The 16,714-nt window shown below is 35.9% G+C and overlaps 1 protein-coding gene across 9 annotated transcripts in view; it reads right to left on the bottom strand.

Annotated features, from left to right (window-relative positions):
• Positions 1 to 1,029: 1,029 nt before the first annotated feature.
• Positions 1,030 to 16,714, bottom strand: part of DZIP3 (DAZ interacting zinc finger protein 3) — a 73,942-nt gene continuing 58,257 nt past the window's right edge. For 7 of the 9 annotated variants that reach the window (XM_016195650.2, XM_016195651.2, XM_016195649.2 and 4 more), the window contains 9 exons: positions 15,578 to 15,681; positions 13,712 to 13,799; positions 11,685 to 11,786; positions 8,390 to 8,515; positions 6,587 to 6,726; positions 5,104 to 5,224; positions 4,561 to 4,704; positions 4,379 to 4,477; positions 1,030 to 2,835 (listed from right to left, as the gene is read on the bottom strand). In XM_016195650.2, coding sequence (XP_016051136.2) covers positions 2,725 to 2,835; positions 4,379 to 4,477; positions 4,561 to 4,704; positions 5,104 to 5,224; positions 6,587 to 6,726; positions 8,390 to 8,515; positions 11,685 to 11,786; positions 13,712 to 13,799; positions 15,578 to 15,681 — 1,035 coding nt within the window. In that variant the 3' untranslated portion in view covers positions 1,030 to 2,724. Of the gene's footprint in view, positions 3,782 to 4,378; positions 4,478 to 4,560; positions 4,705 to 5,103; positions 5,225 to 6,586; positions 6,727 to 8,389; positions 8,516 to 11,684; positions 11,787 to 13,711; positions 13,800 to 15,577; positions 15,682 to 16,714 lie in introns of all 9 variants that reach the window. The other 2 variants (XM_016195653.2, XM_016195654.2) reach the window with 2 other exon arrangements.

Here is a 16,714-nt window from a genome sequence, read left to right as displayed (position 1 = left end):
TAAGTTTACCATGTTTCATTTTATTTTGAAGAATAGTATTTAAAAGGAAAAAATCCCCTATATTTTTGTGTGTACAAAATCAATCCAGAATGGGGATGCAGCTTGAAGTACTGCAAGAGAACACTAGCGAAGGGACTAAGGTCTGCATTCAAATCCCAGAATGTGCTTTGTAGCTATGGCCTAGGACAAACTATTTCCCTTTTACTTGAGCCTCAGTTTTACCAGCTGTAAAATGAGGAGGAGAATATCCCCTTCAGAATCATGTAACAAACACACCTGAAGGCGTCCCCTAAAAGCTGGAAAACATTATGTACATGGACAACAAATATGAAGGAAAACTTACAAGACAAATTGTCTGACAGAAGCTGCAATGATACTACGAGGGGCTACAGGTGTTTCTGATGTAAATACTGTCACTTCCCTCACTGGACTTCTGGGCAGGATGGTATTCTGGATCCTTCGTACTCACAGAACAACAGTTATAACTGTTTACAGTATAATGAGCACTACGGTTGTCTTTATTATTAAATTATAATTCCCACTGCCCTCAGCATCTACAGAATTGGACATGACTTTCAGGAGCATGTACTACTACATTCTCACTATATATCAGCTACGGTGTTAAGTCCTCTGGTCCCATCTTTGGAGCCAAGAATAGCAAGTTCAGCACCAATGCAATCTTGCAGCATGAGTTTGTAGAGAAAGTATGTGACTGAATGTCAGGACCCTCAAATATTAGGACTGCCTCAGCCACTATGTAGCCACATGACCTTGGGCAAAATGTACCTGTAAAATGAGGGGATAGACTAGAGGATCATTAAGGACGCTACAAACTCTGACATTCAATATCCAAGACATCCTTGGCATTTTGCAAGTCTAGATGACTTGTAAACTGCCGCCTTCTTGGATATTTTCCTATCTCATAACAGAAGAAAAAGTTAAGCACAATTAAACAGAAAAAGACTTTAAAATAGAGATTTAAGCAGTTTCAGGATACATTTAAACAGATACACACAGATAACATAGGTGTTCAATTAAGAAACATTTATTCTTTCCCACATGAAAATAAAATTGCAGTTGTAATCATAAGCTAAGAAACATTTGTTTTACAAGGTAATTTGCTATATTACCATGACCTTGAGATGTCAGACAAGAAAATTACTAAAGGCCCTGTAAGTTCTGAATTTTGCAATTCTGATACATTCTGTTCTGAATTTTGCAATTCTGATACATTTTTGCCATTTCACGTGTCTAGATGACTGCCTTCATTTTTGGATATTTCCTTTACATTTTACATACACTCTGTTCTCATTACAGAAGAAAATGTTTAGCATACCATTACAGAAACAACAGATTTAAATAGAGATCTGAAGTAACTTCAAGATACGTTTACACTGAAATATAAAGAACACTCGCTGAGTCAGGGAATACACTCACAGTCTGCATTTCATTAATTATGGAAAAAACATGAACCAAGTAACATTTGTCTTACACAGTAACAGAATGCTTCCAATTTTGTAACTGGGGACATGTATGGCACTTATAGCATTTACACGATATTATTTTCAAAATAGGTCTTTGACTTTTAAGAATGAAAGTTCTCAGTGACAGCTTTAGATATGCAACTTAGCCCAGTGGGTATCAAGACTGTCACAAGAAGCAACTACACACAAACAGTTCCCCACAACCCCCAGCATCAGAAAGTGAAATCAGACACTTAAAGCAGAAAAGCAATAATCCTACAAAGTATAAATGATTAAGGCCCAAAAATCATGTTTACAACAAATGGACATAAGATCTCGATTATTCAACTGAGCAAGTGACTTAATTCACACATTAACACCTTTTCTTACTACTTCCTTATTTCTGATTCTGGGAATATTTATGCTGCATCTACTGGGTAAGACATTGGGAGCATAAAGAAGGATCAGCCATGGTCCCAGTGGTGTGCTGGTAAATGTTTATCAGCTCTTCAGAGGAAAAGAAGCACTTAATTACAGCACTTGCCAATTTCTATGGGGTAAAATACTCCCACTACGGCAAATTTCAAGCTCCCAACAACTTGATAACTGGCTCACAAAATTCCTGAAACTTTGATAACAGTTATCTCTCACAAGCCATTATAAGCCAGTTCCAACACATCACTGTATGGTCCACACTCTCAAGTAGCTCATAATCTCTTCATGGGTACATATTTTAAAGAACGGAAAAGAATGGGGAAGATAGAGATAAAATTTAAGTAATTATATTTTTGTAAGCAGTTTTAAAAGTTAAAAGAAACACTAAAATTTGTGGAATTTTCCTACTTCTCTTTTTACTATTCCAGTTGTTCTCTTGCTTAAATTTTTTTCAGGAAATTAAAATGTAGAATGATGGGGGAAAGTAAAGCATGAGTGGAATAAGGAGGAAAAATGACAAGAAAAGACATCCTGAGATATATGCTAACAGTTATCATATCTATGCAGGAAGGAAATACCTACTAAGATAAGGGAAAATATGATGTAACCTTTAAAATTCTACCCTTTTTAAGCCCTTTCAGTTCAGTTCACAGTCCTGAAGATTTGTCCTGTCCTCTTTGGCTGTAGCTTTGGTGAGATTAGCTAGCTTCTTTTGCACAAAACTGAGGAGTATACTGCTTCATACCACTCACACTATAAAGCTCATAACAAAAGGCAAAACTAAATTGTGGAGTCTGAAAACTTCCTTTGCATAGTCACCCCTGTATCAGATCTTAGGCAAGTGCCGGCTGGAGTGACCAGGAAATTCTTCTGGTAGCAAAACATGGAGCCTGCAGGTTGGGCATGTCCCCTGCTGCATTAACCAAGGTCTAATGCACTAAAGGAGCAAAAAGATTCATGTCAGTCTCAGATTTAGCCTAGCAGAGGCAGCTATTAATCTATATATTAGGACTGTCAACCAACTTGTCTATCAGCAGGTCTTAAAGCCTTATCCAGTGGATTGCCAAGCCAACTGCTGCAATCATGGTGCCTTCTGTAGAGTTCGCTGAGAGACAGCTGGTAACAGAACACCTTTCAGCCAATTTATTCTACTACGATCCTTTGCCTAACCACAATATTCAGGATGTTTAGCAGTTCTTCCTAACAAAAGGGCTGAGGAAAGCTGCTATATTTTTTCTCTAGTTTATTACATATCGTCCTGATTTATAATTCAGAAAACATCATAACTAAACATACAGAAGTCACCAATACCTTGTATCAAGTGCTTATGAGCTTTGAAGTTACAATACCTAGATGATGGATATACTTTTCAGACTGTGTTTTCTTTGGTGACAATGGTACTCTTTGGCTATGAACTATCTGTTAGGTCATTTGCTTGAAAACGAATTCTGCAAAAAATTTTCCTACCTGTATGAATAATGGAGAGCCAGGTCAGATGAGAGAGGATTAAGAAGAGACACTATATATGATGCCCATTAAATCTAACCCTAAAAAGTAACCTGGATGAATTACTTACTTCTATTCAATGGGTAATGGCAAATAATAAAGTAAGTTTTGTGAAACATTTAATTTCTAAATAAATCGACTTTTAAAACTTTAAATGGGAAAGTCAGGTGGCTAAGTATGTGTCCTTGAGATCTTTTAGGATTAGCCATTCTGTGTGTATCTCTTCATATCAGAGCAGATGCAAAATATAATTCTATAGCATGTCACATATCTCTGAAATGGTGTTTTAGACACGGCTTCAACGAGCTGGCTATAGTTCACTTCTCTGAGAAGCCTTTTTTGTGTAAGATTATCTTTTCCGGTGTCAAATTACAGCTCTGTAACAGAAGACTTGGGTCATAAATTGTATATCAATAGCATTTGCACAGCAGTAACACCAGGAGTTGATTTATATGAATGCCAAGAACCAACAAAAAATATGCCAGCCTCACATTTTCCTAACATCAAAACTCAAGCCTGAGCATCTTCAAACACAAATACTGGAGCCTGGAGAGACCACTAAGGTAAGTCTTATGCATTCTAATGGAAAAATAGTGTGGACAAAGGACACTACGTGTTATTTATAGCACGTCAAAGTGAAGCTGCACTGTTGCTAAACTGCCACTGAACTGCCATGTCAATCAACATTCTTTCCAGTTCTACTCAGGTGAACCACCTACTCTCTAGCATTTAAGTCCCACTGTTGGCCCCTTCTCCTGTAGGGTATATGGAGATCTGAGAAAGCAGAGTGCAATCCGTAGCTGGATATGGGGAAACAGGTGTAAATATTTCTGTATGGTACCCAAAAGCCCAGCATTATATCCAGTGGAACTCAAGAAACAGCCTGGACAATGATACATGCATATTATTTCAAGTAAGGCAGTATGAATCTTGCTTAGTTGATTAATGGTAAAATATTTAAAAGATGAGTTTACCTGAGAGTGGAATTTGTGAGCACAAGGCAAAACTGAGAGGTTTTCTGGAGAGAGGTTCTCATGACAGATGACACAAGGCTCTTCCTCTTCCTCATCATCCTACGGAAAATACAGAAGACGTACTCAGCTCATTTCTTTCTTGCAAATTTCAATGTATTTATAATCAACAGTCTCAGTCTCACCAAATTACTGGCTCCTTCCCACGTGACAGGGCCTTGTGAACTGAGGGGCCTCCAGGCTGGTTTGGGGGGCTGGGCGGCACTGGGCTGTGGTGGAGTACGGCTGGGGGACACACAGCTGCCACCCGGCACTGATTTCCCTTGACTCTGAAGAGACGGAAATCATACTGAACAGGAAGAACTAACAGAATAGCACAGAATGTGCTACAGTGAGAAGTAGCAAAAGGGTAAAGGTCCATCAGATTCATAATGTTGAAACAAAATGTTGGCAATATTACTTATATACTACTAAGACTGGAAGATATAACAGATCTACCTAATACACAGAAAAAAAAATACAGTGAAGCAGCCAAAATGGGAAGACGAAGAAATATGCCCCAGATACTTGAGCAGTAAAAACTTTGTCTAGGAGGTGACAACACAGGCTTCACTAATTATATAAGTTTATACATATTTTAAAAACCAGCCAATTACTATAGTTAAGGGCAGAGAGATATAGGTGTGTGTTTTTTGTTTTGTTTTTTTGTGGTGTTTTTTTTTTTTTACCTGAGATCGCTTGGGGTCAATAAATTGAGAAATCTTGTAAACAATTTCATCAAATGTCAGTCCAGATAAGGACTTCCCATGAGCATCCTTCAATTTTCGTAAGAAATCTGTAAGCTCCTTTCTGGAATAGATAAAGGAAAGAGCAGTGGTGGTTTTCCTTATTGCCTTGAGGATGTGCTCCCCAAACGGATATAAAATTCTATTTTATAACTGATATGTATTATATAGACATAACTATTTAGATCTTTGATCTAAAAACATGATCATAGGTCTATCTGCATTTATCTTAAACCAAAATGAAAAGCCCTAATGTTTTATTAAGATACTAAATGTGTTCACGAGTGATAAAGTTTAGTATTTATTTTCTTTTCAAAAAGATATTTTAACTGTTTTTGAAAGCTCACTGTGTGTAATTTGTTATCTACTTATTTATGTACTGAGCTCTTTATATCACATCTCTCAATGCTCTCTTGCTAGGACTAAACATTCTTTTTTAACTATGTTACCATTGGTGTTTCTCTCCTCTATCACTTGTAACAGTTTTATCTTTGTAAAACTCAGACACAGAAAACAAATATTAAACAGAACAGGAAAGCAAAGATTAAATAAAAGACAAATTTTTTTAAAAACCTAGCAATATTTTAATTGATAGGTTCTTTTCAGTTTTCATGGTCCATTGACCCAAAGCCTGCACACACATTTTGGTGCAATAGTAACAAATGTGTTACAGTTCTATTTTCACTATCTATGAAAATGTTTATAAAACCATAATCTATACTGAAGCATTACAGTGTGTCTTCAAATAAAAATACTGGTGAAAACTATACTTTTTCCATGTAAACAAGAGTAAAGATAAAAGAAACTTCATTTCTCGAGGGACAGAATTAATTATCTTTCTACCAAAGTCAGAATTGTGAAAAGAACAGTAAAATTATGATTTCTTGCATTTAACTGTGTTGCCTAATAAAGAAACTATAAGGACTCTCAGTAAAATTAAGAAAATAGGAAAGTAAAACCTGATCATGTTTGGGTTTATATGGCATACTATCAACTTAAAATTCACTTTGGAAATAGGTTATTAAGATAATGATTGCAGCTGGTGGCATTAAAATTGGATAAGTTTACAACTAGTAGCACTTTCAGTAAATGAGCAAAACTAAATTTAAAAATGCATTCTCTCATGACTTAACACTAGTAACTTCAGTGAAGAGGTTTAGTTAGCATTTATATTGAATACAATCCCATCTTGATACATTTCCTTTTCCTTACCAAGGCCATGGTAAAGAAATATCTGTAGTGTATGTGTGTGTGTGAGAGAGAGAGATGTGTGAGAGAGAGAGATGTGTGTGTGTGTGTGTGTGTGTGTGTGAGATATCTGCGTGTGTGTGTGTGAGATGTTTCTCTCAAATATTTCACTGCTGTAATTATGGCTATGGATTGTAGAGTATGACCTGCACTCACCACTAAACATAAACTAAGGTACCTGGTCTGTTGTGGGAAGGCAGTTTTCAGTCTGTCTGTAATCCTCTCCCAATTCATCATGGGGGGATCACTTCCCAGACCTGCACTGGGAGGCACAGCCTCTCCCACAGGTGCCGGCACAGTCCAGGCTATGCCAGTCATCTGTAAGGAACACAGAGTTATAACCCATCAGCTTCAACTATTAGGAAGTAACATACCATGCCAACATATTTCCGTATCTCAGAAAACAGGGAGAATAAAGCAGAGGAATACTGACATACTCGTACCCTTTTTAGTTTTTTCTTAACTAGCAAAACAGTATTCTAATTGTTTATATTACCCTTATTTTAAAAATGGGATGTACTAGTCCCAGTAATTGTAAACATGTACTGAAATATATACAAGGTGTTTATTTCTGTATGTTTTATAACTTACAGACCTTTTTCTGTACAACCTGTAAATAGTGATTACTTCCCAGGATTCAATTGCAGGGTTATTTTGCTTTCTGTTTTGTGTATCAGTCTCATGACTGTTACAAAGGTGGTATGGAAGTTGTAGTGACACCTCTGAGCCATGAAACCACAAAGTTTTCCCCATATTTTATGGTAGTTCCTTATTAGAACCATTAAGATTCTAATTAATTAATATCAGTAAGTGAATATTTTTGGAGTGCTAATCTGATTACTACGATAATTATAAATATAGCATCTTTTACCTACAGGTTATCTTCAAATATAAGGTTATTACTCATGAAAACTACCAACTATTAACAGCCACTGGGATAACTCATACAGAGCCTAGTAAGTCAGAGGAGAACACTGCCCAGAAATCAGGGTTTGCCTCAGTATCAAGCTTCTTCCTGGCAATCAGAAAGTAACCTTATTAGAAGGTTGAGGTACTTTAATGTTTCTTCAATAAAATTTTACCATAGTTCCTTATAGAATGGTGCAGGAGCAAACCACATGAGCAACACTGTGAAATCATGGTGATAAAAAGACATGGTATTTAGTTAACATATTTGTTTGCAGAGAGGCAGCCTCTACAAAACTAAGCAGAGTCCCTCAGACTATGTATTTCAAAGGGAGACTGTTAGTATTATATAGGTACAAAAAATACCTGACTAGGATGTACTTATGGGAAAGTCAAAATTAGACAATTTTTCATTAATTATATTTAACATAATCTGGGAAAATATTTGTTTTAATAAAGAAGTTTACCTTAACCAAGATTATGACTAATAATTCTATTCATTTTAAATTTCACTAGTGTTTCTTCAGGTTTGGATAAGGCTTGTCTAGCTATTTGTAGGTAGGAAGATTTATAACCTTACAGTATAATATGTTCCCAGGTGATGCTATTTATATTATATGCTTATAGACAAACACTGTCCTACTATATATATTACATGTGTGTATAAATTTTTCTTTAGCTTTGAAGCATAATTTAGTTTATGATTTGACTTCTTTTTTCAACCTACCCAACAATCGTGCTAAATATAAATTATCTATTAAAATATCAACCTGTCATTATTGCCTGTCATTAGAAGCAAAGAATAACTGTAAGGATTCTCTACTATAAAAATATATTTATCTTTGTATCCAAAAACTAAGCTAATAAGTTTAATAAAACAGATAATATATGTAAGGTCCTTAACACAGTGCCTCACATGAAACTATTTATGCAATTATCACTCAGTTATCACCATCATCACCATTATCATCATTTACCATATAAATGAACAAAGAGAAGACAGACATTCATTCTGGAAGTCCACTGTAGTGATAACTAACTAGTTAATATCTATCCACCAAGAAGGGCTCTGTACCAGTGGGGGTCTAGGTTGGCCAGGTGCAGAAATGACTCCATGACAAACGGCAGGCATGTGAGGAACAGTGAGTACGGGTCTAAAGAAAGATTCTTTCACAAGGGGTCTTCCCAAGAACTGCTGCATCTAAAATAGAAACAGTAAAAAATAAAAACGTCTATTTGTATGGGCAATGATCTAAACTTATAGAGCAATGTTTGGGGGAAAGACTGATTTAAAATCTAGTTACAAAACACAATAGAAACAATGTTGTCATAAAATTAGTTAAATACATAAATATTCAAATAGCAAAGGGAAGTGAGATATAATAAAGAACTTAGAAGAGAACAGAGTTCTAGTCCCACTTTTTTCCCACCTAGCTGTGTAACCTTGGATACCAAGTTACTAATTTATAAAATGAGAGAGTAGAGTTAGTATAAGGTTCCCTCCCAACCCTCCCAAATGGAATAATATAGAACTATGCTGGACCACAGAAGACAACAGATTTATTCAGCATCTACCATGTGCCAGGTCAGGTACAGGCATAAAGTAGGAGTTCAACTATTTGTTGAATTAAAAACTGAGTATCAGTATAGCTCTTAAGTAATGATCCTAAAACCAATAGGTAAAAGGTTAATGAGGAACTATATAATGGATAGATGAGGTTGACATTGGATTCCTAACATCACTAAAGGAGAAACACTGTCTGTCTTGCCCAAAGTACTGAACCTGATTCTCACCAACCCTCTTGATCTAATGATCAGTTTATAGGAAAAAGTAGAACATGTAAAATGATATCAGAAGGATGAAATCAGTTAAATCAATAAAGTGGGAAATTGAACAGGATAAGTGACCTAGTTTCTTAACAAAAAATTACATAAATAAAGAAGAGAAGGTTAGGTAGCTGTTACAAATTTAAAGAATAATCAGCTAAATGCAAAGTATAAACCATGGTTTGATTGCTTTTTAAGAATTAGAGCTTTTAAAGTAAGGGTAATTATAACCAAATTGGAAATATTGTCAAGCTAGGTAAGAAAAAAACATTTTTGAGACAACTGGGGTAATATAAAATTTAACTGAGTATTATTAAAAATAATTTACAATTCTTAGATAGAAAAATGGTGATATGATTATATCCAATAATCTTTTAGGAATACATAGGAGAGTATATTTGGATGATATTGTAGATATGTAAGGTTTACTTTAAGATATTCCAGTGGGGAGGAAAAAAAGAGATGACGTTAAACAAGACTGACAAAATGTTGATAATGTTGAAGTTGATTCTTGGGTTCACAGAGGTTCATTATACTATTCTATTTTCATACATATTTTATATTTTCATAATATAAAGTTTTTAAAGAATTTATGAATGGTGGGTACTAAGTCAACAGCCCTGCTCTCTTTGAGGGCTATTACTTAATACTACTTTGAGAATTAAAGCCAGGGTACAAAAATAAAAATATAATGAAACACACAAAAACACTGGGTTAAATTGGGAACAGTACCCATTATTCCAGACTTCTCAGGTAAGACTACTATATAGTTAAAACCTGGTGACCATGTCTCATGGTACTAGAATCTAGAGATTGATGGACTTTAGTGATCAAATCATCTAGTACAATTTCCTGATATATAAATGAGAAAACCAAAGTTGAGAATAGCTCATTTTCTGAAGACCAGCGAAGTTCTTCATAGTTAGGACCTGAACCCAGATCTCTAGTGTATTTCCATTGTATAATACCAGTTTAATTTATAGGAAATAGTATATTCACATTTCTAACATTTGTGCATTCAACCCACTCCACTAATGCTCAATGGTCACCAACGCCTGCACTTTAACACACTGTCAGCTTTGATCACACACAGCAGAGACTCTGTTAGGAAGCACAAAAGACACACTTATACCTCTCAGATGTTAGTAGAAGGATGCTTTGAATTCCATAGGGCCTAACTGCCAGTGGGTTTTTGCCTTTGACCAAACCTGGGTAGCTACAACAGAACTAAAACAGTCTCTGAAGGAATACGGATGTAGATAGAGGTCAAGGTTTGCCTGTGTTTGTCAGTTACACAATAACACTGGTATCAGACAGCTTATGCTGGTCTGATTCCAGGAAACTCCGAAAAACAACTCTATAACTAGCTTTTGAGTCTCTGGAGCCATTTTATATTTAGTCATGGGAGAGTTTACAACCTATAAGTCGTAGTTTTAACATGGGCAGAAGGCACAGGGTTTCTAGAAATCCTACCAAGAGTGTGTGTTACTTCCTGTAGAATTACAGGGAATCTTTGGGGTTACTCTGTCATCTATGTAACACATTCTTTAATGGGGTATGATGGTGCTCCAAGCCGAAAATAATAATGTCCATAATACAGTACTCCTATAAAAAGCAGAGTGACCAAAATATAAGAGGCAATACTATGATTCTAAACTAAAGTCCAGAGTGTATGTCATATAATACTTTAAGCTTTGGATTCTGCTTTTGAAACACAGTGAAAATCCATACAATTTACATAATTTTTAAATTCTTTAATTTACTAATTATTTGTAGAAATAACATTTCAAAACTCTCCTAACAAGCAGAAGTGCTGATGTCAAATGTGATCTGCCCCTAAATATCTCATACCTTTTTTCTTTTCCTACCCCCAGGTCTTTTATGATAATTTTTATTATCATCTAATGGTTTCGCCCTAAAAGGTGTTTTGGAAAGCTGTATGTGTTTATTGGGTTAAGGTACTATGTATCCCAAAGGATAACATAAACAGTATAGCGTAGGTATTAGTATGTCTGATTAAGACTCATTGATCCCTATCAACAAGCAGGGAAGGGGCATAAATGTAAGGTATCCTTGCTGTTAAAGGTAGAATAGAAGATAAAATTTAAGAAAAAGAAAGTCCAAAGTAGAAGTGGAGGGGTAAAGTCCAGCCTGCTAGGGTAGTATGCTGAAGTGACTCAGTCACCTAGGGGTGGTAACATGAGGGCAATGGAAATGCTGAGCATTCACCCGTTTTCTCCCATGATGCAGATGAGAGTGACAGGATGAATGAAAATATACTACCTCTTTACATATCATCTTTACAAATGCATCACTAAAATCCAGTGTTACAACCTATGTCAGTGTCTCCAGTTGAGGCAGCCAACTAGTTATATCAACTGAAGATGATATAGCAGAAATAGACATAATTATAAATGATATGCACATTTTGTGCCTATTCCATTCTGAACATATATTAAACATACTGCATATTCAGTGTTTTATAGCCCTTACCATTTTACCAAGACGAAGATGGGAATTTTTCAAAATGTCATATTTCTTACCAGTATCTCAGGACTGGGTGGTGGTGGAGGAAGCTGGATTGGAGGCAAGGTACTCAAGGCAAATCCTTGCTTCACCTTGTTAATTTGTTCATTGTATTGTGTCTAGTAGAAAAAGAGAAACTATTTTAAAGCAAAATCAACTTCAAAAAAATAGCATATAAAATACTTACTGGAGTTTTGAATAATACAGCATAGAAGAGTGATTCTCTATTGTCAGAAATAATATAAAAACAATTTCTAACATAAAAACAATTTTATAGAGTGTTATCCCTGAATGTAAATAGTTGTGTTTTTAGAAGTTGTTGATTGACAAGATACAGAGACACATAACTCACAGATCCTTGTGATAATTCTTCAGTGTTTCCATAATTTTCAGCCCCAAACTAGGAGCCACTGACATAAAATGAATAGAAGCTAAAGATTTGAGAAGCTATAAATAATATACTGGCTGATAAACATGGGGGGAAAGTATCTGCAACAAAGAGATGGATTTCTTGCATAAAATGTTCATTTTGAAACCTAGGGGGAAATTTTAGGGAATATTTATTAAACATATTTTATCTATCTCAAAAGTTACACCTCTAGCTTTCTTCAGTTCTACTTTTGTTTTGTTCTCTTAGATTTTGCCAAAAGACTTCTAATCCCTGAAGCTTAACAATATGCTTTTAACCCCCCTTTTTTGGGCATTGTCTCCATTTTGCTTTACCTATTATTTTGTAAACAACCCACAGAGCTGGAAAAGAAAGTCTTAAGAAGCAAAACATTTAGAAACTTCCACACAGAGAGCATGTGCTTGAACGAAAACAAGGATACAGGACAAGGGGCAGCTCTTTTTTTTTTTACTCCTCATCGAGGATATTTTTTCCACTGCTTTTCAGAGAGAGTGGAAGGGGGAGGAAGGGAGGGAGGGAGAGAGAGAGAAACATCGATGTGAGAGAGACACATCTAATGGTTGCATCCTGCTCACACCTTGACTGGGGCTGGGGATAGAGCCTACAACCGAGGTACATGCCGTTGGCCAGAATTGAACCTCAGACCCTTCTGTCCACAGGCTGATGCTCTAATCACTAAGCCAAAGCAGCGAGGGCAAGGAGCAGCTCTTTTGTGGCCAGAACTTTGAATAAGCCCAACAGAAATGCTAAGCATCAGTAAAGACTGAGTAAGAAAGAGTAAAGGAGAGAAACAGTCAAAACCACGAACAAAAAAGCTAGAAGTAGTTAATGCTTTGAGGCAGCTTTTCACAACTGAATGTCATTGTGTTGTGAAATCACAAGACAATCAACATTATATATAAGCTTTAAGATATAAATACAGCCTGGCCGGGCGTGGCTCAGTGGTGGAGCATCGACCTGGGATCCAGGCGATCAGGGTTCGATTCCCAGTCAGGGCACATGCCCAGGTTGAGGGCTTGATCAATGACTCTCTCGTCATTGATGTTTCTATCTCTCTCTCTCCCTCTCCTTTCCTCTTTCTGAAATCAATAAAGATATATTAAAAAAATATATATATATATATATATAAATACAAAAATATCCCAAACTCAAATGAATAAAAATTCAGTGGTTACTTCTTTATATTTCCTTTATCATAGTCCTAATAGTATTAAACCAATAATTAAGACTATTATTCTACTTTATGGAATAATTACATAAAAAGTTAAGACTGAAGATTAATATGGGTTTGCTTGATCTTCCTTTTAATTCTGTACACACACAATTACTAAAACCAAGTTAGACATTTATTTCTAATTGGAGCCGAGTTAGCTTTGGAATTCTAAAAAAAATTAGGTGTGAGGCACAATGTTTAAGTTAAGCATTTACTGTACTAAGTTGGTTGCTACCTACAACCAACTATGGAGGAGTAATCGATCTCAAACCTCAAAAAGGCATAAACTTTAGTAACTGAAATGAAAAACATGCTCTTCCTTAAATTCATCTAGCAATTGTTTTTAATGTTAAATGTTTTCTTTAAGTACATGCCACCTACAACATTCAGTCAATTTACTCGAAACATACTTCACAACTTACCCTGAGGAATGCAATCTTGTTTCTGACATCTGTCACAATGGCATTCCAACTGTCTACTGCAGCCTTTAACTGAAGCGATTCTAGGTTGCTGGAATAGACAAGGAGACACAAGAGGAGGTTCTTTCTTTTTATATAAGAATTAGGTTTCCAAAATTTTCCATTATGTTTTCTAGCATATATGTCGATAATATAAAACAACAAAATTACCTCCATCACCAACCATTACCTCAAATGGGCACAAAATTATATGGAAGGGCTTATTATTAAAAATAAAAACAAGAACTAGAAACAATGAGGTGGTTTTTTTGTTTTGTTTTTGTTTGTTTTTCAAGAGAAAACATAACTTCTGCTTCAGCACAGCGAGGTTTTTATTTTTATTTTTCTAGCATGGCAATATATTTTTAGGATATATTATAAAACTTTTGCACAGAAATCCCTCCACTGAAGTGGGCAGTGAAAGCCAAACAAAGAAACTGCCCTAGTCATCTGATGCTGAGAATACTCATGTGGGAAGCAGGTTTTAGATTATCTTCACATTAACCCTGACATGACAAGGCCACAGTTGGCTTATCAGGCTCTTTTGCAAATTAGAAACAGATATTCTGTATGGGAGAGCAAATGACAAAGAAGTACCTCTTCTGCAATCAGACTGCTGCTTCTAAGCAGTGCATAAACTGGCACAAACACAGCAGCTCTGACAAACATCCCCGCCAAATGACTTAAGTAAGAATAGCTTTGAGGTGTTTAGGGTCTGCTGTCTCCAGAAGAGAGATTTCAGAGTCTTCCAAAAGGCTGTTAAAACATCCCCAGCCCAGTATCACCCAGTACAAAAGCTTTAAAAAAGCAGAACAAGCTATCATTGGAATCATCTTATACAAAGAGGCTTGATAATATTCTAGTTTACAGAGCATTTTTTCTCCGTCTAGTAAGCAAAGAGACTGATCACTTAAACAGTGCTTCCCTGACTTGAATGCACATCAGTATATCTTGGCAATCTTGCTAAATCTCAGAGATTCTGATCCTTTGGAAATGAAGAATAATCATTAAAGTGAAAATTATTTTAAAAAATAATGATGTGCCCTGGCCAGGTGATTCAGTTGGTTGGAGCATCGTCTTATACACCAAAAAGGTTGCAGGTTTGATTCCCAGTCAGGGCACATATCTAGGTTGTGCGTTTGATCCCTGGTTGGGGCTCATAAGGCAACCAATCGATGTTTCTCTCTCTCCCTTCCTCTCTAAAATCAATAAACATATTCTCGGGTGAGAATTAAGATGATAATAATAATAATGATGATGACGCCTTGGTTCCAGAGATTCTAATTTAATTGAGTTTGAAGTTTTAATTATAAAACTTACATAAAATTAAAAATTTAAGGAGAATCTCATACAACCTGCGCAGTATTTGAAAATCGCTCATTTATAAAACACAGCAGGAAATTGCCTTTAACATATTTTAGGAGTGTTAATACTGATTTGCCCCCAAAATACTTCAAAAGTATTTAAAAATCAAGCCTTTGAAGAGAAAAAAATTTGAGAAGTTTTCCACTTAAAATCCACCTTGATTTGTAAATATCTGGTCTTCATGCATGTCTATTTGAGATTTTTGATCTGTTTCAATGTGGAGGAAGAGAAAACTGCCAGCAGCTATTAATGCATTCAGTAGACTTCTTGGTGCTTCAGCAGAAGCAACAAAGTAAAAGCATCAAAGCGACTAGGTGACTTTTGAAGTTTAAACACACAAGGGCTTCTTTACTCCAAAGACTCTGATGTCATATATGTAAAACATATCACGGATTATGTTCAACCTCGGAGCCACCTTCGAGTATCTCTGAGATCAAGGTACATTAAGGAAGAGGGAAAGGTTACCTTGCCGCCATCTGAGTCACCCTGGCAAGCTGACTGAGGCATTCCTTTTCAGTCTGCTCTAGATGAAGCAAACCAAAATCTCTACGGCACTGCAAGAAATATACCTGCAGGTTTTTGAAGGAAAGAAAAAGAAGTTGAAGGTGTCTTTGTAAATGAACACATTCTTTTCTCAACCATTTCAAGTAAATTTTAAGCCATTTTTCAGTCTCTTCCAACAGTAACTGAGCTTCTTGACCATCCATGATACATTATGAAATCTCTTTGATGAATTCTGAAATTCTAATCTTTTATTCAGTGGTTACTGGGTTTGTGAACATTCTAGAAGATCAGTTTTCAAACTTGCACATACACTGGAATCATCTCAAAAGTTTTTAAACCAACTTTCAAAAGTGATGCTTGGTCCCAGAGATTCTAATTTAATTGATACTAGATGCAGTCTGGGTATTAAGTAGTACTGAGTAGAGAACACTGAAAGAAATTCCTGCTATTTGTTTGTTTTCTAACTGATGAAGGGGTAAGAAAATCAGACCATATAGGACCCTATAGTCCAATGGGCCTTGTAGGTCATCTAGTCCAATGTCAATCGCACAGTAGGAAACCCTTTTGCACCATTATTGAAAAAAATTTATTATTCTCTTAGACAGCACTGTTTCTAAAATTAATAATGGAAGTAGAAACTTCCTGACTAAAAGCAGTGAAAAACAAAGAGTACAAATTTGAGCTCTTAAGGTAATCTGAGCTTTTTGTTGTTGTTAAAACTGGAACTCTAACACGTTATTCTCCAAAGTTTTTTGGTTCAGATATCACTCCTCGACTGTTGACCTCTGGATTTCTGAGCACTGTGCTAAAGAACAGAGCTTACTGGGAAAGAGGAGGGAAGATCTGTAATGATTTTAATGTTAGTGAACTCTCCAAAACTTGAATCTTATCTAGTTATCTATAAACAAAAATTACATACACATATATTTCTTTTGAGACCCTAGCTGTGGGGTTCTAAGCTAACGTAGTGGAAACTGGGGAACTTTCTGGGTCCAGAAGGTAAGCTGGTTTTTGACACTGGAGTGTATGATGTATATGTGCTTTTAGAAGGTCTACGTAAGAAGTAGCAAAGGGAGATATGGCAGCAGTGAAATGTTA

Source organism: Miniopterus natalensis, chromosome 6 (genome assembly GCF_054644295.1).
Source record: "Miniopterus natalensis isolate mMinNat1 chromosome 6, mMinNat1.hap1, whole genome shotgun sequence".
NCBI classification, from domain to species: Eukaryota; Metazoa; Chordata; class Mammalia; order Chiroptera; family Miniopteridae; genus Miniopterus; species Miniopterus natalensis.
The sequence above is the reverse complement of the archived record's forward strand: the minus strand, read 5'-3'. Positions and strand labels throughout refer to the sequence as shown.